The 23,918-nt window shown below is 52.2% G+C and overlaps 1 protein-coding gene across 3 annotated transcripts; it reads left to right on the forward strand.

The window, feature by feature from the left end:
• The first annotated feature begins 235 nt into the window (after positions 1–235).
• DNAI2 (dynein axonemal intermediate chain 2) lies at positions 236–22,116 on the forward strand. 3 transcript variants are annotated; one of them, XM_030534711.1, is made up of 14 exons: positions 236–304; positions 1,225–1,415; positions 2,902–3,063; positions 3,216–3,337; positions 4,189–4,331; positions 7,190–7,303; positions 10,298–10,437; positions 10,765–10,887; positions 15,087–15,310; positions 15,782–15,917; positions 16,542–16,688; positions 18,520–18,744; positions 19,549–19,593; positions 20,484–22,116. In XM_030534711.1, the coding sequence occupies exons 2-14, from the start codon at positions 1,233–1,235 to the stop codon at positions 20,490–20,492; spliced, it is 1,773 nt and encodes a 590-aa protein (XP_030390571.1). In that variant the 5' UTR covers positions 236–304; positions 1,225–1,232; the 3' UTR covers positions 20,493–22,116. The 3 variants fall into 3 exon arrangements, with proteins under 3 accessions (XP_030390571.1, XP_030390573.1, XP_030390572.1); XM_030534713.1 differs by having other exon boundaries at positions 282–304; positions 1,228–1,415; XM_030534712.1 differs by lacking the exon at positions 236–304 and adding an exon at positions 384–619.
• The last annotated feature ends 1,802 nt before the right edge of the window (positions 22,117–23,918 follow it).

Genomic DNA, 23,918 nt, shown 5'->3' on the forward strand with positions numbered 1-23,918 from the left:
GGCCCAGGGTGCGAGGACAGGCCGGGTGGGGCCTGCAGGGGCCTAGGCCAGGGTGAGGGGTGAGCAGCACTGGGGGGGGGCGGATTGGGGGATAGGCCAGGCCCCTCCCCCCGCCAAAGCACGCGCATGTGCTCTGCGCCCTCATTTAACACCCTGCCCTACCCCTCCCCCCAACATGGCGGCGGCGCTAGGCCCGTCACGTGACTGCTCCGCTTCCGGGCCCCGCGGGCGTTGCTGGGCAACGGGGACACGCTGCCCAGCGGCTGCAGAGAGCCGGGCCCGGAGCGGATCTGCCCCCCGCCGGGTAAGGGAGGGGGCCCCCCTTGGGCTCCACCCCCCCGGGTGAGGGAGGGAGGGGCCCTGCAGCTCGGGGGCCCCCCTTGGGCTCCACCCCCCGGGTGAGGGAGGGGCCCTGCAGCTCAGCCCGGCCCCCCTTTCTCCTACCCAGCGCGGCTGCCCCCTGCTGCGGGGTGCTCCTCGTGCAGCGCCTGGCACAGCAGGGACCCGCAGGTGCCAACGTCCTAGGGCTGGGAGCCACGCGTGGGGCCAAGGGGGCAGAGCCGGGCCGGCAGCCGGGACTCCTGGGTTCGCTCTGCTGGGAGCCACGCCTGGGGCCAAGGTTTGTACTGCTTTAACTGTATTGGTTTGAAATTGTATCGTTAAGGAGGTCTGACCCTCTAGCATGAACACGGTTCTGCCAGCATAAAGGTGCTTGCCTCAGTTTATTCCTGTAAATACTCCTATAATAATGATTAGAGGAACAAGCTGTACCAGCGTAAGGCACCTTTATACTCCTATAACTGCGTCCATGCTGGGCATGTGGTTTTAACAATAAAACTGCTCCCACCCAACTGAAATAGTTAAATGGGAACAAAAACAGTGTAGACCAGAGGTTGCTCTTTAAAGGCCAAGGCCCCCATCTCATGACTGTGCAATCATAGGTCAAAGGAAATGGTGGGAAAACCTGTTGCATGTAAAAAAGTAGGGTTACGCTTACAAAACAGATCAGTAGAAATCAGAGAGGCAAGACCCACTGGATCATCCAGTCCAGAATTGTTCCCTAATTTAAACTCTCTTATCATTTCTAAACACATAATGTAATCCCTTGCGGTAGGGACTATATCTTCCTGTGTCCCCCATGAAGCATCTGCTGTGCAATACAGCAGTGAAATGGTAAGTGTGAAGCAGTGCAAATGTGCAACGTTTCCTTCTCCCTCTCCTCAGCAGGCACCATGGAGATCGTCTACGTGTATGTGAAGAAGCGCAGTGAGTTTGGCCGACAATGCAACTTCTCCGACCGGCAGGCCGAGACCAACGTGGACATCCAGCCAGACCCGAGCCTAGCCAAAAACTTCATAGAGAGGGACCCCATTGATGCTGCAATACAGTGTGCCAGTGATATGTCGGAGCATGAGGTACAGTGGGAGCAAACAGAGCTCTCTTTTAATGAATACTTACTTGCAAGGCTCCCTCTGACAGGATAAGAGAGATGTGTCACTGAGGGAGTTGAAAGTTGGCTATGCTCAGCAATGCAAGGTGCCCGTAGTCAGTGATAAACTGGCGATCTTCTGGGACCACGTTTGTAGGAGGAGGATATAGGTATCAAGATCTCTTCTGGAAGAAATACAGTGGTGCTGCTGCTGTAATAATGGTACGGCATTCAGAGAAGTTTGCAATGATATTATCTCAGGGTTCTCACCCATCCCAAAATTCACAAGATGGAGCTAATGTTTTCATTACTGTCTCCTGCAGGACAGTTAAGAGCTCTGAGTTTGTCTAGTGGTTAAAGCAGGAGACAGGGTTCTATTGGTTCTGATTCACTGTGTGACCTTGGCAGCTCTAAGATGCTAAGATATAAAGTGGATTTGATCTTAGCTACCTCACAGGAAACCAGGTGTGAGGCTCCATGGATGTCTGTAGCATGGCTTGAGATCCTCCGAGGAGAACCCCTGCCATAGCAGGGAAGAGACTAGTGTGTTGCAAACCTGGGATTCCATGAAAAAAGGGGGCAGTTGGGGGGTTCTCACTTCTCTGCAGTCAGTGATGGTAAATAAAGAAAACAATTCATGAATAATTTCTTAAGAGCTCCCAGAGTCGGACTGATCCTTTGCAAAGCCAATCTGCTCCACTTGGGTGAGATATGAGGTGCTACTTCGGGTTTGAACAGTGGAGAAGTAGCCAATAATTCTTCATTCCAATGCTGGCCCCTGTTTGCAATCACATAGTTGGAAACCCTTCTTCTCCTGTGTGAGGAGTAATAAAAGTAACAACTTTGTTAGTCCCATTTGTTAACACTGCCAGATGAGCTCTGTGCCTCCCTTGTAATTTGCCCAGTATAAACAATAAGGTGTAATGCTACATGATGCCCACTGCACTCCAGTAGATGGAAGTTGTGTGGGAGCACTACAGACATTTGGTGAAGTGATTATTCATAATTCCATTGTTAGCCACAAAGGGGACTATAAATTCAACACTTGGTTATGGCCAGAAAAGTGGCTGTAATGCTGGCAGCTTCTCCGCATCTGCATGTGTGTGTGTTCAAGTCAGATCTGCTGATGGCACTGATGAAAATAGGGTTTACTCCCCTTTGCCCTGCAGGAGCAGAGCAGGCGGAGAGGAGTGTGCAGGGTTCTAGTCTGCCTTGTACATCAGCAACTGAACAGCCTGTTCTATTCTGACTGCCGGCTCTAGTCTTGGCGATGGCATAAGAGCCAGAGAAAAGAGGGCTGAGTTTTGAGAATCCAGGTAGGGTTTGCAGCACTTACAAAGCCAGGGAAATCTGAGCACTGGCTGGATCTGGAATCAGTGAGGGAGTAAATGCTAGACCCCACGGAGCAGATTTAAAAACCAAGCCCATCATCTTTGTATCTTGCTTCCCTCTCTCTTTGTGTAACACTTCAGGTCAACACGGAGAGATTTGAGATGGAAAACGAGGGGGTTAACCACTTGGAAGGAGGGTGGCCAAAAGACGTCAACCCGCTGGAGATGGAGCAGACCATTCGCTTCCGGAAAAAAGTGGAGAAAGATGAGAACTATGTCAACACCATCATACAGCTCGGCAGTGTAAGGCCACTGTCCCATGCTTTCCTCCCCTCTGCCTGTCTGTATGTGTTAAAGCTCCCTTTCCCATCATGCTCTGCTTGCTGCCTGCCCTCTCAAGCCAGTAGTTTTCCCAAATGTCACATCACGGCTTATTTGCATGGCTTGCTTCACAGCTGATGGAACATTGCATCAAACAGAACAATGCGATCAATATCTACGAGGAGTACTTTGACGATGAGGAGACAGCAGATGTAGCAGATGAGCCTCCATCTGCAAAAACCATCAATGTGTTCAGGTATGGGCAGTCAGGAGGTGCTAAGCTGTGTGCTAAGCATTCACTATTCTGTTCCAGTCCATACTGACCACTGGGCCAGCTGAGGCGGCTACCTCAGTTAAGCCGGCGCTGTTAAGCTGCTTCTGCTGACAGGAGCAGGTATAACTGAAACAGCCATCACTGCAGGACATCCCAGCTATTTGAATGGAAGGCTGTAGGTATAGCCTTTCTCCTGACAGAGACAAACTCTCTCTGCACTCAGACCAACCCTGTCAATTTCATCCTTGGAAAGTAATATATGAATGTAGATACTCCTTTGGGTATTTCCAAATCATTCTTCTCGGATGGGCAATTACTACAAGAGTTCAGTGCCCCGCCTCGCTCGGATTATTTGTTCTGATCACTGAAAGCAGACTGGTTTTCCTTCCCTGTGTTCTGAGCAGTAATTAACATGTCCTTCAAAAAACAGTCAAATAATGTTCATATGGGGAGGATCTAGTGGACTTGGGGTATTATGGGGCTCTTCAGTGAGTATCCCAAGTTTTAATATCTTTTGTACCACAGTGTCAAAGGAATCTTCCTTCTTTTGTTTCTCAAAGATATTTTTCAGTGTTAGGGCCTGTGTAGTAACTTTTAAAAGTTAGATCCTGGAATGTAATTGAATTTCTATAAATTTCTAACTGGAAAGGTTTATCGGCTCATCTAGGTCTTCCTGTCACAACCCAGTGCAGGATTGTTACCTGTAATCAATATTCAAGGGTTTTAACCTGTTATAATTGAGGTTCCCGCCACTTCCCGTGGGCAACTATTGCATAGCCTGGAGCATGACAAAATTGTTAGCAAGTTAATGCCATTGTTTTATTATCAAAAAGGGATCCAAATTTAATCAAAAGGACCGCCACGCATCTCTCCTGGCACCCGGATGGAAGCAAAAAGCTGGCAGTAGCTTATTCCAGCCTGGAGTTCCAGCGAAGCTCCAGAGATATGAGCTATGAGTCATACATATGGGATCTTGGTAAGAAGGCAAAATGCTAGAGTTAGTAATGCTTGCCACTAACATGGTCCTTCATGTCTGTTAAGTGCTCTGACGGTATTAACTAACTAAGGGTATGTCTACATCTACAATTTTGCAGCGCTGGTTGTTACAGCTGTATTAGTACAGCTGTATAGGGCCAGCGCTGCAGAGTGGTCACACTTACAGCAACCAGCGCTGCAAGTGGTGTTAGATGTGGCCACACTGCAGCGCTGTTGGGCGGCTTCAAGGGGGGTTAGGGGAACGCGAGAGCAAACCGGGAAAGGAGACCAGCTTCGCCGCGGTTTGCTCTCGCGTTCCCCTAACCCCCGTGCAAGCAGGTCTCCTTCCCAGCGGTTTGCTCCGGTGTTCCCCGAACCCCGCTGCAAGCAGGTCTCCTTCCCAGTGGTTTGCTCCGGTGTTCCCCGAACCCCCGTGCAAGCAGGTCTCCTTCCCAGCGGTTTGCTCCGGTGTTTTTTGAACCCCCGTGCAAGCAGATCTCCTTCCCCGCAGTGTGCTGTCGCGTTCCCCGAACCCCCCTGCAAACCGCGGGGAAGGAGACCTGCTTGCAGGGGGGTTCGGAGAACACCAGAGCAAACCGCTGGGAAGGAGACCTGCTTGCAGGGGGGTTCGGGGAACACCGGAGCAAACCGCTGAGGAGGAGACCTGCTTGCACGGGGGTTCGGGGAACGCGAGAACAAACCGCGGGGAAGGAGACCTGCTTCCCCGCGGTTTGCTCTCGCGTTCCCCGAACCCCCCTGCAAACCGCGGGGAAGGAGACCTGCTTGATTACCAGAGAGGGCTCCTCTGGTTTGCTGGGATACCTGTTTATTCCACGGAGGTCAAGAAAAACGCTGGTGAGTGTTTACACCTGATGACCAGCGCTGGATCCTCTACACCCGAGTTTCAACGGGTGTACGGCCAGCGCTGCAAACAGGGAGTTGCAGTGCTGGTGATGCCCTGCAGATGTGTACACCTCCTAAGTTGCAGCGCTATAACTCCCTCACCAGCGCTGCAACTTTGTGGTGTAGACAAGGCCTAACCCTTACAGCACCCCCCTGGGAGAGTAGAAGGGACATTGACTTCGGTTTTACACATGGGGGAATGAGAATTGGGGTTGAAGGTATCTGAAACCTGACCAAAATATGGAAAACAACCTGTAAAGACCCACTGTCTGCAGGGCCAGATTCACACCTTACGTGCCACTAGGCACAGCGTCTTCCGCACCCCCACTGCCTACAGCTGACCTTTGTGTTTGTCATAAAAAATGAAACAAAAAGAAATATAAACACAGCCTCCCTGGGAAGGCACGAGACCCTCCACCACACATGCGGATCCCAGCCTGAGCTGGGGCGCAGCCCACCTGCCCCAGAAATGGTGCAAGGGGGGGGACCTTACCTCTCCCCACGGCAAGCAGTCCCCGGGTGTCTTCCGTCCCTCCCACAGCCTGGCACAGAAGCAGTGCTCCGGCTCTGCCCATGTAAACGAGTGAGGCATTGGCCATGCTCCTCCCTCTCCCTCTCCCTCTCCCTCACTGGCATGGGGCGGAGGCAGCAGGGTGGCCGAGATTGGGAAGGGGCTGGGACGCTCCCAGCCAGCACCTTCAGCAGCCACCCCATCCCCCCAGCCACAGCTCACAGCACCCGCAGGTGGGCTGACTTGGATGCTCACCCTGCTCCAGCCCCACATGCTGGGCAACCACCAACCCACACCAGGAGCCCAGCTGCCCTCAGGGGAGCTGAATGTGTTAACTTTTAAGCCACTTTTAACTTTTAGGCGCCCCTAGAATGCTGGCACCCTCAGGGCCTAATTGGAATCCAGCCCTGACTCTCTGGCTTCCCAGCATAGAGCCCTTCTCGCTTTTTCCAATGAGCTCAATTACATTTTCCAGACATGCTGGATTGTTGAAGTAGCGTAATTGCCTATTCTGTTAAAAAACAAGAAGCAACACAAGCCCTGGGTTGGGAAAATCGCCTTGCTGAGGAACTTCCCAGGTGTAAAGAACTTCAGTGCAGTCGGGATTGGGGGTGGGGGGGCTGAGATTGATGAGGATGTTGGAAGCAGGACTCAGTCCACCACTGAAAAACAAAAGGATGACAAGCAAACCGGGCGGTGGCAGTGGAGTCTGAGGAATGGACACCTCTTCCTTCCCCCCATCCTTTCACATGTGAATAGACCTTTCACAGCCACAGGGGGCTGCAACCACAATCTGACAGATAAGGAAGCTGGATACCTTCCTTCTTCTCCCAGCTGTCTGTCTAGTGACTTGCATTCCCAGCAGCTTGGAGCTCCTCAGTAATGGTCCCATCTGCTTTTTTTTCCCCTTTAGAAGCAAGGTGCTAAATGGGAGAAGAGTCCTGCCGAATGCAGGCAGTAAGCGAGCATTCAATGCAACACTCCTCCTGTTTCTGCCCCAAGACGTGGCATGGCTAATAGTCTGTTTTGGGGGGACATTATGAGGTGCATTTTTATCTGAGGCAGAGAGAGGAATTGCTCGTCTACTTCAGGCCCAGAACTGGAAGTCAGGACTCCTGGGTTCTCTTCCTGGCTGTTGTGATACCTTGGGCAAGTCACTTCCTCTCTCTACTTCCACCTGTACAATGGAGAGAATACTTGTAAAGTGATTTCAGGTGAAGAGTGCTGCATAGGTGCTAGAGACTACTCCGGATTAGTACATTGCAGTAACGGTTTCTATCCTGCTTCTCGCTAGCATTGATGCTGGGCAAGATGCTGGAAAGACGTGGGTTCTGGAGGTCACTGGCTAGTGTCCATCATTCCTGAGCTGAATTAGTTGGAAATGTTGTTTTCCTTCTGGGCTTCATTCAAACTTTACTTTTCTCTGTTTTGTCCCTTCCCGGTAGAAAATCCCAACAAACCAGACCTGGTTCTCAGGCCATCATCCCCGCTTGTGAGCCTGGAATACAACCCCAAAGACTCTCACATCCTGGTTGGAGGATGCTATAATGGACAGATCGGTAAGGGACATGGATTTTATATAAAGCAACACTACTGGGGGAATTGCTTAATTTTAATTCTGCGCTAGCCTTGCTCCAGTGATAATCTGCATAAAGACTCCTTAGTGTCATTCACTCTAAGGCCTGGAATACTGAATTGGAACACACGATTAGGCAGCAGGTGGTGGCCGTGCAGGCTGTGTGGCTAGATAATTCACCGTGATGTGATAGTGATCCAGGCGAAGCCCGTTCTGACAGTGGTGGAGGTGGGTCGCCCTGGACAAGGAGGCTGTGTTATTTCCTAGAACAACCACTTTAAAAATGGTGGCCATTGCATTTGTTTATCCCTCAAAGCGTGTCAGGCATTTTCCAGATGGGAAACAGACATGGATGTAGCTGGTGGAATGTTCTGAATTACTAAGTAACTTCAGTGCTAGTGAAATCAGCAGTCCCTGGGAACTGGAGGCTCAGGCTTGTCCGTACAACTGGTGCAGCCCAAACAGTGTCAGTAAGAGCTTCCTGTGCCTTCTACACACACTGCCTGGCACCAGTGTGACTGAGTCCCATTATGTAGAATGGGCCGGTGGGTCTCTGTGTCCATCCAACCTGCCCGTGTGCGCGTGTCCTTACTGCCTCTCGCCTGCTGGAGTCAGCGCAGTGGGGACGGGAGGGGTGTGTGAGAGAGATGTGGACAGGACTGAGTCCACCAACACCCATAAACATTTTATTTATTGTCAACAGTAGCCCAGCTGCATCCCATTGACGTCAGTGGGGGAACCTTCCTCGCCCTCGCCCTGGGATGACTCTGCTCTGTAGTGTTCAAATAGCTACCGTCGCCAGCACAAATGCTCTCTCTGGCGATGCCCTGGCATGTCTTTGCTAACCAGAGCGTCCTTCCTAGCTGCATGGCTGTAGATACACCATGTCATCAAGCAGGCTAGAGTTGAGGACAGGAGGCTGCTGTTGTTGAGCCCGCGTGCTGTGCAGAACACTGTGTCTCGGGTAGCTGCTGGTGGGTAGGCTTACCTGCTATTGCTCGCTTCCCTGCTGATGTGCCTCAGGAAGTGAACGGCAGCATGAGAAAAGCTCTGAATAATTGCCTTCATTTCATTTGTAAAATAAGTTTTGTTCCCTTGTTTTAAACATTAAAAGGGGCTCCCCCTTTGCCAGATCCATGTAAGAGTCTATTATTTATTCAGCCACACAAGCCTTTCAATTTAATCACGCTCATTTTTCTGTTTTCGCTGCCCTTTGCAGCTGCAGTCTGATCTGGCAGGGCATGCATTAGAAGGACATTATCATGCGCTCCCTAGGTGATGGAAGAGAGAGTCAATTTCACCTCATCCTTCCCAGGGCTCCCCAGGCATGCAGCTGACGGCCCAGCAGAGCACACGCTGTCACATTCAATTGGTTAATTATAACCAAGGAAGAGCAAGCGAGTGCCACTCTGCCACGTCCGCAGAGGATCAACCCAGACACCCAACCCTGGCAAAAGCAGGGCTGGGGAATCATTTACACCCAAAATGGGAGCTGCCTTTATGCTGTGCTAGGGATTCTCCTCAGCAGCATCTGCCTGATGCAGAGATGTGTGTATATAATACCCATTGTTTATGCAGGACTGTCACGGAGTCACCGGGCGATGCTCTGGAACTGCTCCCCACTAAGCCAGGCAGGACTTTGGGGAACCTCCTCTCCCTTGGAGCAGACTTGTTCAGGGCAAGAAGCTCTCACGGCTTCACGTCCTGGGTCTCTCCTTGGAGCATTCAGCATCCTTTGCCCCTCTGTGCCCTTCCCACAGTGAGCCCATCCCAGCGGGGTCCTAGAGAAGCCACAGGGTCCTGCACCCCCACTTTGCAGTCAGACGTGACTCTCAGCCAGACAGTAACACAGAGGTTTATTTGATGACAGGAACAGGGTCTAAAACAGAGCTTGTAGATTCAGCGAACCGGACCCCTCGGCTGGGTCCATTCTGGGGGGCAGTGAGCCAGACCCCCCACATCTGCACTTCACTCCTCGACCCCAGCCAGCTCCCGACTAACAACCCCCTCCAGCCCCTCCTCTCTGCTCAGCTCCTTTCCCTTGCCACGAGGTCACCTGATCCCTTTGTCTCCAACACCGTCAGTTGGCACCTTTGCAGAGGAGGGGCCCAGGCCATCAGTTGCTAGGAGACAGAGTGTCAGGCATTTAGGTGCACTGGCCTTTGCTCTGCCACATACTTAAGAACTGCCATGGGGACACTGAGGCACCAACAAGGTATTCATAGAAAACATTAAGAACATTCCTAGTTCATCACAAGGACCTCTGCTGATTTGTGCTCCTGCAGAGCCGTTAGAGGGTGCGTGAGTTACAGGCTGGGCAGTGGTTTGACGCCAGCCTGCTATGTGACCTTGGGGCCTGAATTTGAAGGGCCAAGCACCCAGACCCCCAGCTGGAGTAGCACCAGCACCACTGCATACATCTCTACTGGGGATAGTGGTCATCCCCTGCCTCTCCAAGGGCAGTTGGGACACTTGGACTTTCCTACACTGGAGTTTTTGGTTGCTGGTGTAGCTGCATCAGTGACTTGCTCACTCCAGCTTCAGGCTGCCCTGGGGAACCCACAGTTTAGTCTTTATTCAGCCCGTCCACACTAGGAGTTGCAACAGTTTTGCTAGGTCAGTGTATTACTATATTGGCAGCTAAAAACCCCAGTGTAGGTGAGGCCCAAATCAGTGGCTGGTTTAATGGCTCTTTTGCAATGAAATGCACAACATAAGTGCCAGGTAACTGCAAACCCTTCTCCTTATTCCTGGCATCACTGCGGCACTGCTGAAGTGATAGCCAAAGAAAGACAAACTCCCCGTTCGCTTCATCCCGTTAGCAAGCACCGAGAAGAGAAACAACTCGTGGGAGCCAGGTGGAGCAGAACCAAAACACTAGGGGGAATGGTTAATTGCCAGGTCCTCTCAGGGAGCTGCAACCAGTGGAGCGGGGCAGGGTATATGACACAGCTGATGGTCTCCTCCTCCTTCACAGCTTACTGGGACACCAGGAAAGGAGGACAGCCGGTGGAGCTTTCCACCATAGAATTCAGCCACAGGGACCCCGTGTATGGTATGATCTGGCTTCAATCCAAAACCGGCACAGAGTGTTTCTCCGCCTCTACCGATGGGCAGGTAAAGGCCAAGAGAAAAGGTGGTCTGTGGTCTCTGCACAGCCAGCACCTGGCATCACCAACGGCCACGTCTGACTTGGTAGCACTGACAGTTTCTGCTCGGAAGAGAATTAGTTTGCTCCAGGACACTCTACTGCCCCCCTCCCACAGAGAGGAAGTGTGGGTGTACGTGTGCCCTGCCATTGCAGGTCCAGTCATTCATGAGTTTGATTCAAGACCAGCTGCTACCTGATGCTGGGTAGTAAAAGTGCCAGCATCTGTATACGAGAAAAAAAAACTGGGGATTATGAGAGCGAGCCACTCTGATGTCTCCCATCCCCTCCACCAGGTCCTGTGGTGGGATATTCGTAAGCTGACCGAACCCACGGAGACACTGGTGATGGACATCAGCAGGAAAGGAGTCTTGGAGAACGCTTTAGGAGCCATCGCGCTGGAGTTTGAACCAACCATGGTGAGTGCTGCTTGCTGTCCTTCCCCCCAGAGATCAAGTTGGAGGCAGTGTCCTGTGGTAGCTATTGTTCCAAAGACCCCAGGTGTCCCAAGGTGCTGAGCGGAGCTTAGCAGGCTCGTGCAGTACTCCTAGGCCAGAAGCATGGTGGCCAGGATGCAACGCTTCAGGGCAGAAGTACCCAGTGGTGGAATCCTTAGGCACCGGCTTGGGTTATGGCCAAGGGGATGGGGAGGAGGGAACTTACATGTCTGTTGTATTAATGTAGGTGGAATAAAAGGGCCACAATTACTGTGTGACATTAACCAGTGTTAAATGAGGTCTGGGGTTTGGTATACAGAGGCATTTGCTTACTTAGTACTCTGGTAAACGCATGGTTAGGAAAACTTTTAACCTTTTATTAAAGAGACAGAAAAGAAGGGCAACAGCGAAAGCCTTTGAAATGTAAAGTGTTAAGTGAGGCTTTCATTTTAAAACAGCTCTTGTTCCCTTTCCCGTAGCTGGAGAGTCTTTGAAGGGAAACCCCCTTGTTTGACAGGCACTGAGATGGCATTAAAGGTGGTAATAATTGTTCTTTTGGGGGAAAAGAGAATACGTGAGTGGAGCTGGGCTGGAGCTGGCATTGTCGTGGTTGTTTAAGTTAAAGTTCAGTCCTGTTTTCTTTATTAGACAAAACATGACAGACGCCCGGAAAAGGGGGCGAGAAAAGAACAGCAGAGATAGAAAATGCAGCTTCTGTCTCTGATGTTGAGTCTCGCTGCTGGACAAACACAAGCACAGAACATGGTCTTATCAGCCACCCCAAGTTCTGGCAAACTTTTACCAGCATGGAGCTGTTTAGGGTATTTTGTTTAGCTGCTATTTTGGTCAGAGGCTGTCAGCAGTGTTGTAAAATGTACAGTCTTGGAATGGCTAAGCCAGACTCTTCTTACACAGAAGGAAAGAGAGAGATCGGAAAGAGAAGAAATAAGGCAGGGAAGGAAAAGGACACATGGAGGTGTGGGGAGAGAGAGATACACACACACACCCCAGATGGTGTTTGGGGTTCAGCCAGGGGGAGGTGGCAGCATCAGCTGGGTCCCTCTCTCTGCCCCACTCTGGCCAGGACATTTCTCAGGATTAGAATTAAGGTAGTCCCAAGAGGCGGTGGGGATGGTAGCCGTGATGGTGAAGCTCACTCCAGCAGACAGTTTTTCTCCCAAAGTCTTTCTTCAAGGACCCCAAAAGGCTGTGATGGGCAGAATAGCCCATCCTCCATTATTTTGTCCACCAGTTAGGCCTAGTTTCCGACGCATCGGTTGTGGTTCACTGATTTCTGGTTCCCACGCTTTTCTCATTTACTCAGCGTGATCTTATAACAGTCCTTGAGCTATATCAGGAGGCCTTTGTGTTTAGACTGATTCAGTCTGTCTGTCTGCCTCTGCACCTTTCCCCATCAACACTTGTTATTATAGGTTATTGGGACATCTTACGAACCTTCACACACTTCCGACGGCTGAGCTCACATGTAGGGTATAACCTCTCTGCAGGGACTGAAGAGTGTGAGTACCAATTTCAGGGCAGACTATTAGGAACCAGGGCACGAACCCCTTATTGTTCACCAACCAATTACCAAGTGCAAACTCCTCAGGCACTATAACAGCCATAACACGGAGTCACAGACAGTTCTCTTAGATACGCCGATCTGTCTCACCACCCAAGTCAGCCGGCCTTTGTGATAGATGGTCCCTTACACCAAGAATCACAGCAGTAGTCAGGTTACTCCCAGCCCCAAAGGACCAGTCACTTCCCCCAGGTCAGGTGCATCTTAGATCTCACACTAAAGACAACGCTTGTAGCCAATCCTATAGTAAACTATCTAAAGATTTATTAACTCAGAAGAGGAAACTAATGGGTTATTTACATGGTGAAAGCAGGTAAACATAAAAACACAAATGAATTACAATCTTAAGTTTCAAAAGATAATAGAAGCTTCTATAATAAGCAAGCTCTATGTGTTGTTTAGGGCTAACTCAGTCTACGCGGCTGGGGATCTCTTGCTTATGCCTAGAAAAACTTGCCTCCCCAGAGTCTCAAGCAGCACAGAGATAATCAGTTCCTCTTCATTAGGGGTTTTATTCTCTTCTTCACCTGCTCTTTTGGTTGCAAAGCTCAGCTGATGGGTGGGGTCCAAGCCATGGCTCATCTTCCTGTGGAGGAGGCAGAATAACAGCAAAAGTCTTTTGTCCTCTTCCTGACAGTATGTAGGGAAATTCTAGCTGCAGCATCCCACGATAGTCCATCTAATATTGATGGACTTTTCCTGTTGGGAAGGGCATGACACCTTCTGTTGAAGATCAACCTGTCACACTAATTAATGGATTTGAAGAAGTGACCTGTAGCCCACGAAGCTTATGCTCAAATGAATGTGTTAGTCTCTAAGGTGCCACAAGTACCCCTATTCTTTTTGCGGATACAAACTAACACGGCTGCTACTCTGAAACTAATTAATATGTCTCTCCTGTCTGGTGATTGACACAGTCACAAGAGGTTCACAATACAACCCCTCAAATATTATTTTACAATATGGGACGCAGATGCTATAAGTGAGCTTAATGCCGGCTGCAAGTCACAAGCGCATTCAATAAAGTCTAAACATTAAATGCATTTGTAAAACTCTCATCCCTGTTTTAACAATACGAACCCTGTTGAGCCAGTGTCAGTGTTTAACTGAGAACGGGGACCTTGGCATGAGCTCGCACCTGGCCTGCCAGCATCGCATTGGGTACGTTTGTAGGCCCAGTTAGTATGACATCTCATACGGTCCTGGCATTCTGTAGGGTACAGCAGGCAAACCAGGTTCTCTACACACTGGTTTATATTTCTCAAACATGTTGATTTCCTGAGCTTCCACACCCTTCACATGCTTCATTACCATGCACCACATCTGTCTGCATTCAGAGTAACTCCACTGACTTCCATGGGGTTACTCTGGATTTACATCTGCCATGCTGAGAGCAGGATGTGGGCCCACATGGGTTGTGTACAAATCTGCTTGAATTTCAGAGCGAGGCTGGCCAGTGCCATAAAGCATCTTGAATGCCGCAGGTGGTAATCTCTGTGCACAGCATGGATTTCCTTCATGGAACCAGACTTAACAAACCAGGAATTTATTGATTTTCTCCTAATCTTGGCATGCAACTAAAGGTCTCTGTTAGAAGACTGGGGTGATAATGGTGTGAGATTGTTGTTTGTTGCTAAAGTAGAGTTTTTGCAGCATATGTAGGGCTCTTCCCTGGGCAGCCTGCTGGGTTCTCCATTAGTAAGGGTAAATTATCCAGTGTTGCGGTTTGGCTTCCCTTTCCCGGCTATCCCTGCAGTTGGATGCTGCCGAGACAGGAATAATCAGATGTAGACTCTAAGGGATCTCTAATCTCCAGAGCCAGCAGGGGCCTAGCCATGATAAGCATCTTTATCTCTGCATGGGCAGCCAAGCAGTGCTGTAATCGCTGAGAATGCAGGGTTGCTCAGAGCTGGTGAGGGGCTGCAGCTGGTATGTATCCTGCTCTGTGCACAAACATTGGGATGTTTACAAAGCAATGAGGCCAGCAGGGGCTGAGAGTTGGGGGGCTGCTTTGGCGCTGGCTCTGCAGAGCAAACCTCAGCCCTGTGGAAGTGCCTTTGGTTTAAGTGTAGCCCTGAAGACAAAGGAGCCGAGCTGTATATGACAATGTAGGGATGGGGAAGGCCTGTTGGATGAGACTCCATCTCTCCAGCAAGCCATCAAGAAATGTAACCTCAGTTTATATACACAGTACATGAAGTGCAGGCAAAAAAAATAACTTGTGCACGTCCAGGGAAATGCCAGTATTCTAGGCAGTCACTTGATCGTCAGCGGATTCCACACTACTTTTGCCAGCTTCGGGAAGCCAGAGTTGGGCTTTTCTTAGAACTGTGGATCTCGCCAACAGCGCTCTAGTTAATAGTACATCTCCCAGTTTTCAGTGCCGGCTTCACTTCTCCTCTTGATGCACGTTGAAGAAAGTTTGCCTGCATAACTCCTACGGGCATTACTTGGATCCAACTACACCCTCGCCCTCCGCTCATCTAGAGGAGAACAAACCCCTTGCTGGGACCTGCCCTTCACGTGGGAGATCCTCTCCTGCTGGAAGAGCATCCCCACACCCAGTGACAGTTGCTTTCCACTGTGTTTCTGACCACAGCCGACCAAGTTCATGGTGGGGACGGAACAAGGCGTGGTGATCACCTGTAACCGCAAGGCCAAGACACCCGCTGAAAAGATAGTTGGCACATACAGTGGGCACCATGGCCCCATCTATGCCCTGGCAAGGAACCCTTTCTTCCCCAAGAACTTCCTGACAGTCGGGGACTGGACTGCTCGGATCTGGTCTGAGGACTGCAAGGAATCGTCCATCATGTGGACCAAGTAGGTGATGGGTTTTATTTTGCACTTACTGTTTCTATCCCTGATTTATAGGCCAGGATGGGGTTTCAGGAGTATCTCAGTGACAGAGGAATACAATTCTCAGTTAATTTTAATGGCACTTCAGTGCCTGAATCACTGGGCTTTGGAAATCCCGCCTGCTGCCCCTGCAAGTGGTGGTGGCAGGAAATTGTTCCTCCCCCGATGATTAGGTTTCTTTCGATTTCCCCCTGCAGAGCTAGGTAATGAAGACAGAAGCAGAACAGGAGTGAAGGGACCTGGATTCACTCTGTATCCAGCTATATGTCTCAGCCCCCGTATATATGAGAGGCAGCTGCCTAGCATATCTAGCACAGCAATGCTACGCACTCGGGGAATGTGGCAGTTACTCCAATGTAGCATAGCTCTGTAATGTGGATTCTTCAGCACCAAATGGTGTGAATGAGTTCGGAGAGCTGCTGGATTTGTTGGCAGGTACCACATGGCCTACCTAACAGACGGGTGCTGGAGCACCATCCGGCCAGCTGTCTTCTTCACAACCAAAATGGACGGGACCCTTGATGTCTGGGACTTCCTCTTCAAACAGAACAACCCCTCCCTCAGCGTGAAGGTTGGGTCAGAAACACGTCTTCTTTTCCCGTTGTGTCTCCTCCTCGCCCGCTGGGTGGGAGCTGCGGGGATCTAAGCCATTGCAGGGGTGTGGTAGGTGCTTCGCAGACCTCTCCCGAGGCCGGTGGGAGGCTGCACCCAGGCAGTGATCTGAGTTGCTTGTGTAGAGCTCTGCAGCAGGAGCAAGCTAGCAAACGCATCCTGGCCGGCCCGGCCATGCGGAAAATAAAGTGGCCGGCGTAAGCTCTGGTGCACACACGGGCACTCACCAGCATCTCACTGTTTGGGCTGCCCAAACCTGGAGGAAAGAATTGTTCCCACCAAGCTTTTACTATGTCCGTGTTTCCAGTGTGCCTATCATCGTAGTATCTGGGTGCCACGTGGCGTTCCAGTCTGCAGGAGCCAGGCCTCCCTCCTCCCCCATTTAGGCCATGTCATACGTAAGCGAAAACATCTTTTAAAAACCAGCTGCAGTGAGTATAAATGATAGTGCCTGAGGCACTTGTGTCAGTCAGTCCTGACATGCTGAGCCGTGTGGCCAGCCTGCCCTGACACAGGTGCCCTGACTCTCTGGTGATGGGCAGCACCTAAGCAGTAAACTCCCCAAATGGTCCTTCCTCCCCAGGTCTGTGATGAGCCTCTCTTCAGTCTGCGTCTGCAGGACAACGGGCGTTTCATTGGCTGCGGCTCTAAGCTGGGCACAGTGACCCTGCTGGAGGTCTCTTCCGGGCTCTGTACCCTGCAGAGGAACGAGAAGAACCTAGCCACGGCGGTGAGTGTCTCTTATGCTGCAAGTGGCAGCGTGGGCCTGGCTGCGGTAGCTGCCATAGGTGAGCTCAAGGTCTGCTTTGAACCCGGACGCTTCCAATCTCCCTCATAAAGTTTGCCAGTAGGAACTGGTGCGATGCAAGCGGCTGGCATGGATGGTCGTTAGCGGTTTGGGAGTACGTGCTCTGAGGCACCCAGGTTGTCTATACACAGAAGCTGCCCTGTTTAACTTCAATTGGATTAAAACCAGATTTAGTTAAATCAGTGCAAAGTCCTGTGTGAATGCACTTATATCTGTTTAAGTCTGGTTCTGTGGGTTTCATTTTGCCCCCAGGTGTAGCTAACCTGGGTAATAGCATCCACACACAATGTTGCACCAGTTTAACTGAAATGGGTTTCAAATCAAACCTGCCGTTAAACCGGTGCAGCGGTGGGTGTAGTCCAGGCTTCCCACAGGGTCTCTCTGTGTAGTGTCAGGAGGGGTACAGAGGTAGGCAATCCTGGGCCCATCCTTCAGAAAGGGGGCACTCTGGTGGCATTCCAGGTCTCACTAACACCAGGGATGTGGCCCCTTGTGTTCTCCAGCCTTCCGCCTCTGCGCTGTGCGGGGCTGGCACTCTCCATTTCCCTGGTGTGTGGAGGAGTTTTAAGACAAAGACTCACTCCCCCACTCCTGGTGGTGGGCACCAGGGGAAACACTTGGGTTCCTAAGTAAGTGACCTGATTTTTCCAGCACCCCCAGCCGCTGTGGCAACTCCTCGTCACGGCCCATGGAGTAGGGTGAGGTGCCTATCTTTTAAGCCCTGGAGCTCATCCCGAGGCACCCTAATCCGCCAGGACGCACTCGCCCTGTTGTCACGGAGTCACCGGGCGATGCTCCGGAACTGCTCCCCACCAAGCCAGGCAGGACTTTGGGGAGCCTCCTCTACCTTGGAGCAGACTTGTTCAGGGCAAGAAGCTCACACAGCTTCACCTCCTGGGTCTCTCCTTGGAGCATTCAGCATCCTCTGCCCCTCCGTGCGCTTCCCCAGCGAGTCCACCCCAGCGGGGTCCTGGGGAAGCCACTGGGTCCTGCACCCCCACTTTGCAATCAGACGTGACTCTCAGCCAGCCAGTAACACAGAGGTTTATTCGATGACAGGAACAGGGTCTAAAACAGAGCTTGTAGATACAGCGAACCGGACCCCTCGGCTGGGTCCATTCTGGGGAGCAGTGAGCCAGACCCCCAGGTCTGCCCTCCACCCTTGACCCCAGCCAGCTCCAGACTAACAACCCCTCCCAGCCCCTTTCCCGGGCCAGGAGGTCACCTGATCCCTTTGTCTCCAACACCTTCAGCTGGCACCTTTGCAGAGGAGGGTCCCAGGCCATCAGTTGCTAGGAGACAGAGTGTCAGGCATTTAGGTGCACTGGCCCTTTGCTCTGCCAGATACTTTAGAACTGCCATGGGGACACTGAGGCACCAATACAGTATTCAGAGAAAACATTAAGAACATTCCCAGTTCGTCACACCTGTGTAACTGCTTCGCAGCAGGGACCTAAGCACCAGAGAGCCCACTCGCGGGGACTCCATGCCCCGTGCTATGTGAAGGAGACCTGTGGCTGATCCCTGGATGGAGGGGGATTGCAGGAATGCTGAGAGCATGGCTAATGTGTGCACAGAGCAGTGAGGCCTGCTGTGGGGCAGGAGGGGAGCAGCTGGCCGCGCTGTAGGGGCTAACCGCATGGGTTCCTAGGGGCTCTGCTTTAGTTCAGGGCCCAGGATTCCTTCCCACAGCCCTATTACTGGGGGCCCAGGTCCCTGAGCCCTAGCCCTCTCTGCACCTTGTGCCTCTCAGATGTTTGAGCGAGAGACAAAGCGAGAGAAGATCCTGGAGGCCCGGCACCGGGAGATGCGTCTGAAGGAGCGCACCAAGGCCGAGGGCAAGGAGGAGGACGTGAAGGTGGAGACGGAGGAGAAGAAGCCTGAGGAGCTGCTGGCCAGAGTCCAGAAGGAGTTCTTCGAGATCATCGAAGCAGAGATCAGGAGGAAGGAGCGGGCAGACAAGCTGTCGAAAGGCCAGGTAGCACAGAGACAAGGTCTGCCAAAGGGATGGAGGGGTGGCTCTCTGACCATGGTGCTGCATCCTGGAACTGGTGTCTAGGAGGCCCGTGGGCGGGGGAATGACACAGCACATCACATGTTGTGAGGAGACCAAATGGAGGTGCAGCTCTGCTCTGCCAGGTCCCTGTGATAAGGGACTTGCTGATTCCAAATCATGTGGACTCAGTTAAAAGTCAGAGGTGATTTCCCTACCTACCAGTCCTGCCACATGTCTTAGACCTGTGACATTTATATCAGCTGTCCTGTCTGAGAACATGGCATTCACCCAGCAGGGCAGGGAGAGCCCAAGGAACAGACTGCTGTTGCAGGCTAATGGTCTGTTTGCCTTTGCTTTCATTTCATTGCAGGGGACCCCGATCCTCTGACAGTCACTTAGCTGAGTGTAGGTTTGATGGAAGTGAGCCTGGCGCTGCGTTGTTCACACCATTGTCACTGAACTGCAGTTATTCACGAAATCCTCCAGTACTGGCTCCCCCCCCAGGAAAGTACAGTGTCAACTGCGCTTCTATGGAGAAGCTGATTTCTGACTGCCTGCACTGTCCCATTTACCGGTGCGCTGCCTGTTCTGGGGAGCTCTGCCAGGCTGGCACAGATTCCACAAGAATGGGGGGCTGATTTTGATAGCGTTTCTAAGTATTCACTGGTCAAAAGCCAAGGCAGCAGAGCTGGGCAGGGAGCCTGTTTCAGAGAGAAAGAGGGTCCGTAAGAGCAGGTTTTCCATGCCTGGGGACTTGGAATGCAATGATCTCCTTATTCCTTTCAGGAGAAGGAAGTTACAGATGAAAACGAGGATGAAGGCCCCTACAAGGTCAGGATACACCCCAGGGTACCCCCTTTTCCCTACCATAGACTGATTCCCTGTTTCTACCCCCCTCGACTCCTGAAAAGCCCCACGCTGCACCCTGTGGCTTTTTTCAGTGTCCCTCCTCTGAGCACCTCAATTTGCCAGTCACTTGCCAATCCCCATGTGACATTCACACAGGAGCCAAAATTAGGGACACCCCTGTCCCAGCCGTACAAAGCCTAATGCTGCAGCACAGCTGGGGAACATGAGTCCATCTCGCCTGCACCGCAGGAGGGAACTGGGTAACTGGGTCCCCCACGTGGCAGCGCCCAGAGTGTAGCTGGACCCCTGGGTGCTGTAGGAAAAGAGGGGTTTGTATTCTCAGTGGGAGGAGCCCGTCTTTCTCCTTCCAACCAGCCCCACTCGGGATATGCTGTGGGGTCAGTCCCCTTCCTAAGGACACCAGGCGGGTTTGGCTTGGGAGCTTGTGCCCAGCCCTCTATTCTCAGCTGCTGCTTCTTTCTCTATGAACTTCCCCTCTCCCCTTGCACGTGAGCAGCTAACACTACCTCTCCGTGCAGCCAGCCTTCTTGTGCGGCCCCCTTTGAGGCAGCCATCCCATCCCTTCGGTCAGCTGCCTTGGGGCCGGCATGGAGAGGAGGCTTCCTGTCAGCCTCCATCCCGTGCAGTGCTCAGACCCAGGCGTCCTGCATGATGACACGCAGCATAGCCAGTGTAGCCAGAAAGAGGAAGGGTGGATTCAGCTCTGCTGTCTTGTGAGCCTGCTCATTGCATCTGTAACAGATCTGGAACCCCACTCCCCTGGCTGGCAGGGCATTGGGATGCTGTCTATGGAAGGAGACTCTGGACCCCAGGGGATCCTCCTTGGCCTAACCACTGTTCTCTCTCCGCAGGAGGAGTGAGCCTGGCGTGTGGCTCGCACAGTCACACTTAATTTATTCTTGTACCAGTGCAGGTTGTTTCCCTTTTTGATCTTTTCTACAGAACAGACTGGATTAATAAACAGCAGCATTTTTAAGCCATGTCTGGTTGGGTCCGACAGATGTCAGGGTGGCGGGATCTGTATGTTGCAATCTGCTTTGCATCCTGGACCGAAGGAGGAAGCAGGCAGCCATTCCCCGGGCGCCGCTGTCTGCCTAGACACCGTGCTGTCTCCCCTACGCAGACCCGCAGGCAGAGTAGCAGCAGCCGCCACTGGAGGTCTGTGCCGTGTTCTGTTGCGCCTGCTCTCCTTCACCCACCTGCCCACAGGAGCGTGGACGTTCCCCTTCCCCTCAATAAGCAGGTGGTTTTATGACATGACAAAAGGCCAAACACTCCTGGTCAAACACTTGGCTCCTCTCCTTATCCCAACATGCACCCTGCAACCACTGTGCCAGCTCGCCAGGCCTAGCGATCGCAGCTGGGGCAGCCTGTCTAGTCTGTCGAGGTTCCCCTGTGACACTCATCCACGCGGGATCTGCTTGGGTCATGGAACTGATTGGCTGGTTCCAAACTCGCGACTCTCCTGCTGACAGCAAAGGGACCAGGCACTGGAATACTTCCTGGGGAGGGCTACGAGGATGTACTGCGTGTGTGTGTTTGGCTGCAGGCATGCATGTGCCCCGGAGAAGTGGGAACTGAGTGGCTGTGTAGCAACAGCAGGAAGATGATCATGGCAGAAGCAAAGCCCCCTTGTATAAATACATGTGCGCTGCTTCGGTAATTTGCAGACATGGCTAGAAACTTCAGCCGGGGACGGGGAGACTGCTGCACGTTCATGGCTGTAACTTCAGTCTGTTCCGGGCAGGAGCTTTCTCCTGAAGCTGCTGCTCCGCAGGGAGAGCTCAGAGCTGCGGGGCTCCCATGCATTGCCCTGCGGAAAGGCCTTTCCAATGGCTTGCGGCTGGGAAAGTGAAAGCAGCTCTCCGGGCCGCTCACCCAGCGTTTTTGTACAGAGCCCCTTCTCCATGTGGCCTCTCAGGCAGGTCGGTGTAGTCATCCCCTTTGTACAGATGGGGAAACTGAGGCACTGAGCAAGGGAGTGGCTCACCCTGATCCAGGAATAGAACCCAGGAGTCCTGACTGCATCCGGTAGAGCAAACTCTGTCCCTCAGTAGCCCTGCCCCCTAGCTCCTCCCCCAGAGAGGGGAAATCCCTCCTGCCCCATGCCTGGGTCATCTGAGTGTTGTTACTGTGGCTGTTTATTCTCTGTGTCACCATAGTCCCCAGATGGCCCAGTGGTGGAGCAGAGGCCCAGTGCGCTAGGCACTGTACAAGCACAGAATGGGTATGCATACCCTGGACGTACGCAGAGGTCTGCTGGGGGGACAGCAACTCTCTGGATATTCGCCTAGTTTTACAACAGGCTACATAAAAAGCACTGGTGACGTCAGTACAAACTAACATTTCATACAGACCATGACTTGCTCTGTGTACTGTACCCTGCAATGGAAGGACAGTGTGCATGTTCCACTGGATTTATTTTATAATTCTGTGGTAAAAAGGAGAAAGTCAGTGATTTGTCAGTAAGTGGCTGTTACACTTTTATGTTTCTGTGTCTGATTTTGTAAGCAAGCAGTTTTGAAGTGAGGTGAAACTTGGTGTCCACAGGACAAATCAGCCTCCTGACAGGGGGCCGGGAGTCTGGAAAGGTTGAGAGCCGCTGTGCTAGAGAAGGGAAAGCTGGCAGAGGGGCTCCGTGCTTCAAGTGCCAGGCTGGGGACGGGATCATTGACGGGAGACAAGCAGGGAGATGGCACGTGGCGAGGCCAGAGGAAAGGAGGTTGCGAAGATCGAGAGGTTGCGAGCCTGGCGAGGGCTCGAGTGCGCAGATGGACAGGGAAGGCCGTATCGCTGCAGAAAGAATCTGTACGGTCTAGATGGAGACCGCTCCCCCTCCAGTTTCTCAGACACTAGCCCAATCTCCCCAGTGCGGATTCTCCCTCCCCCCTGCTTGCCCTAGCTTGAGGGGAGGGGTCTGGCCCCACAGCTGGGAAAGGAGCCCAGGCTAAGAAGGGGGGGGAGTCCTCAGCCCTCCCCAGCAAAACTGTGTTCCCCTGGGGAACATGTTCTTTCCCAGCTCTCAGTCGCCTGGGCCTTAGCCAGTGTTGTAGGTGTGCAGTGCAGGGTCGGGGGCAGCCAGGGCTCCTGGGTTCTACACCCAGCTCTGCCTCTCGCTCTCTGTGGCCTTGGACAAGTCATTTCCCCTTCTTGTGCCTCACTTTCTCGCGCTGTAAAGGGGGATGATGCAGAGGCTGTGAGGCTGAATTCCTGCTCCAAGGCCAGGCGCCCTAGAAACCCAGCGGCACTTTGGGGCAGCTGAGCATCCACCAGAGTGTGCTGCTGGGATCGCATGTGGTGCAGCCAGCTCTGGGGTGAAACGAGGTGCACAGCAACCCAACCCAGCAGTCTGAGGGCAGGAAGAGAAGAGTCCTTTTCTGATAGAGGTTGCCAGGGAAGTTAGGTTAGTAGCATGTAATGTCCAAAGAGAGATTTGGACAGGATCCTTCCTTTTGGTAGATATGTCCGGGAATCTTTGATCCCCTGAAGAGGCCAGGCCTCAATTTCCCGTCACACTCAGACGCTGGGTGTATTTGCTGCTTGGGAAACCAACCAAGTGATTTTATGGGAAATAAAACACTCTGCCCAGAAGCCTGGTCGCCTGCTGTCCCGCAGTCGCCGGGTGATCTAAGATGGCCAGCCCTGCCCGCCTCCATCTGAGCTTGACACCAGCTCCGCAAACGGCCACCGTTTTCTGCTGAAATAGACACCTTTAACGAACCTGCAAATGAATCCTCAGTTGCCCCCAGAGGCCACACTGGTGCCAGTCAAATCCCTACAGCGCCTCTTACTGTCCTGTCCAACTGGGGCTCTGTGTAGGGACAGCTGCTGCCTCCCTCTGGGGGAACATGTCTGATTCGGTTTATTTCAAAAGAGCCTGGTTTGATTTCTGAGTCTGAAACCGCCTGTACATCTGGATTCTGGCTGGCCTGTCTTCTTCCAAGCTATTGATTAAATCCTGCTGATGGTTTGTAGCATCTTTCCATTCTGTTTCTCCACGTCACACAGACCCTGGCTGGCAGGGCTCAAAGAAGGGGTGTTAAGTGGTGAATGTGATGCACACAATGCTCCTGGTTCCATCACATGACAAAAGTCTGTCACGGCGCTGAGCCAGAGAACTGGGAGTGAAACTTCAGAGGAGAGTCCTGCGAGCGAGAGACTGATGCATGCCCCTCTACCCACACACGCTCTCCCCCTACTCTCACTCTCTCCAGGTGCGTCTACACGGTTAGCTTACTCCAGACTTACTCCCTTTTTTAGCCCTAAGTTGCGTCTACACTGGAAGC

This window comes from Gopherus evgoodei, chromosome 15 (assembly GCF_007399415.2).
Source record: "Gopherus evgoodei ecotype Sinaloan lineage chromosome 15, rGopEvg1_v1.p, whole genome shotgun sequence".
In the NCBI taxonomy this organism is placed as follows: Eukaryota; Metazoa; Chordata; order Testudines; family Testudinidae; genus Gopherus; species Gopherus evgoodei.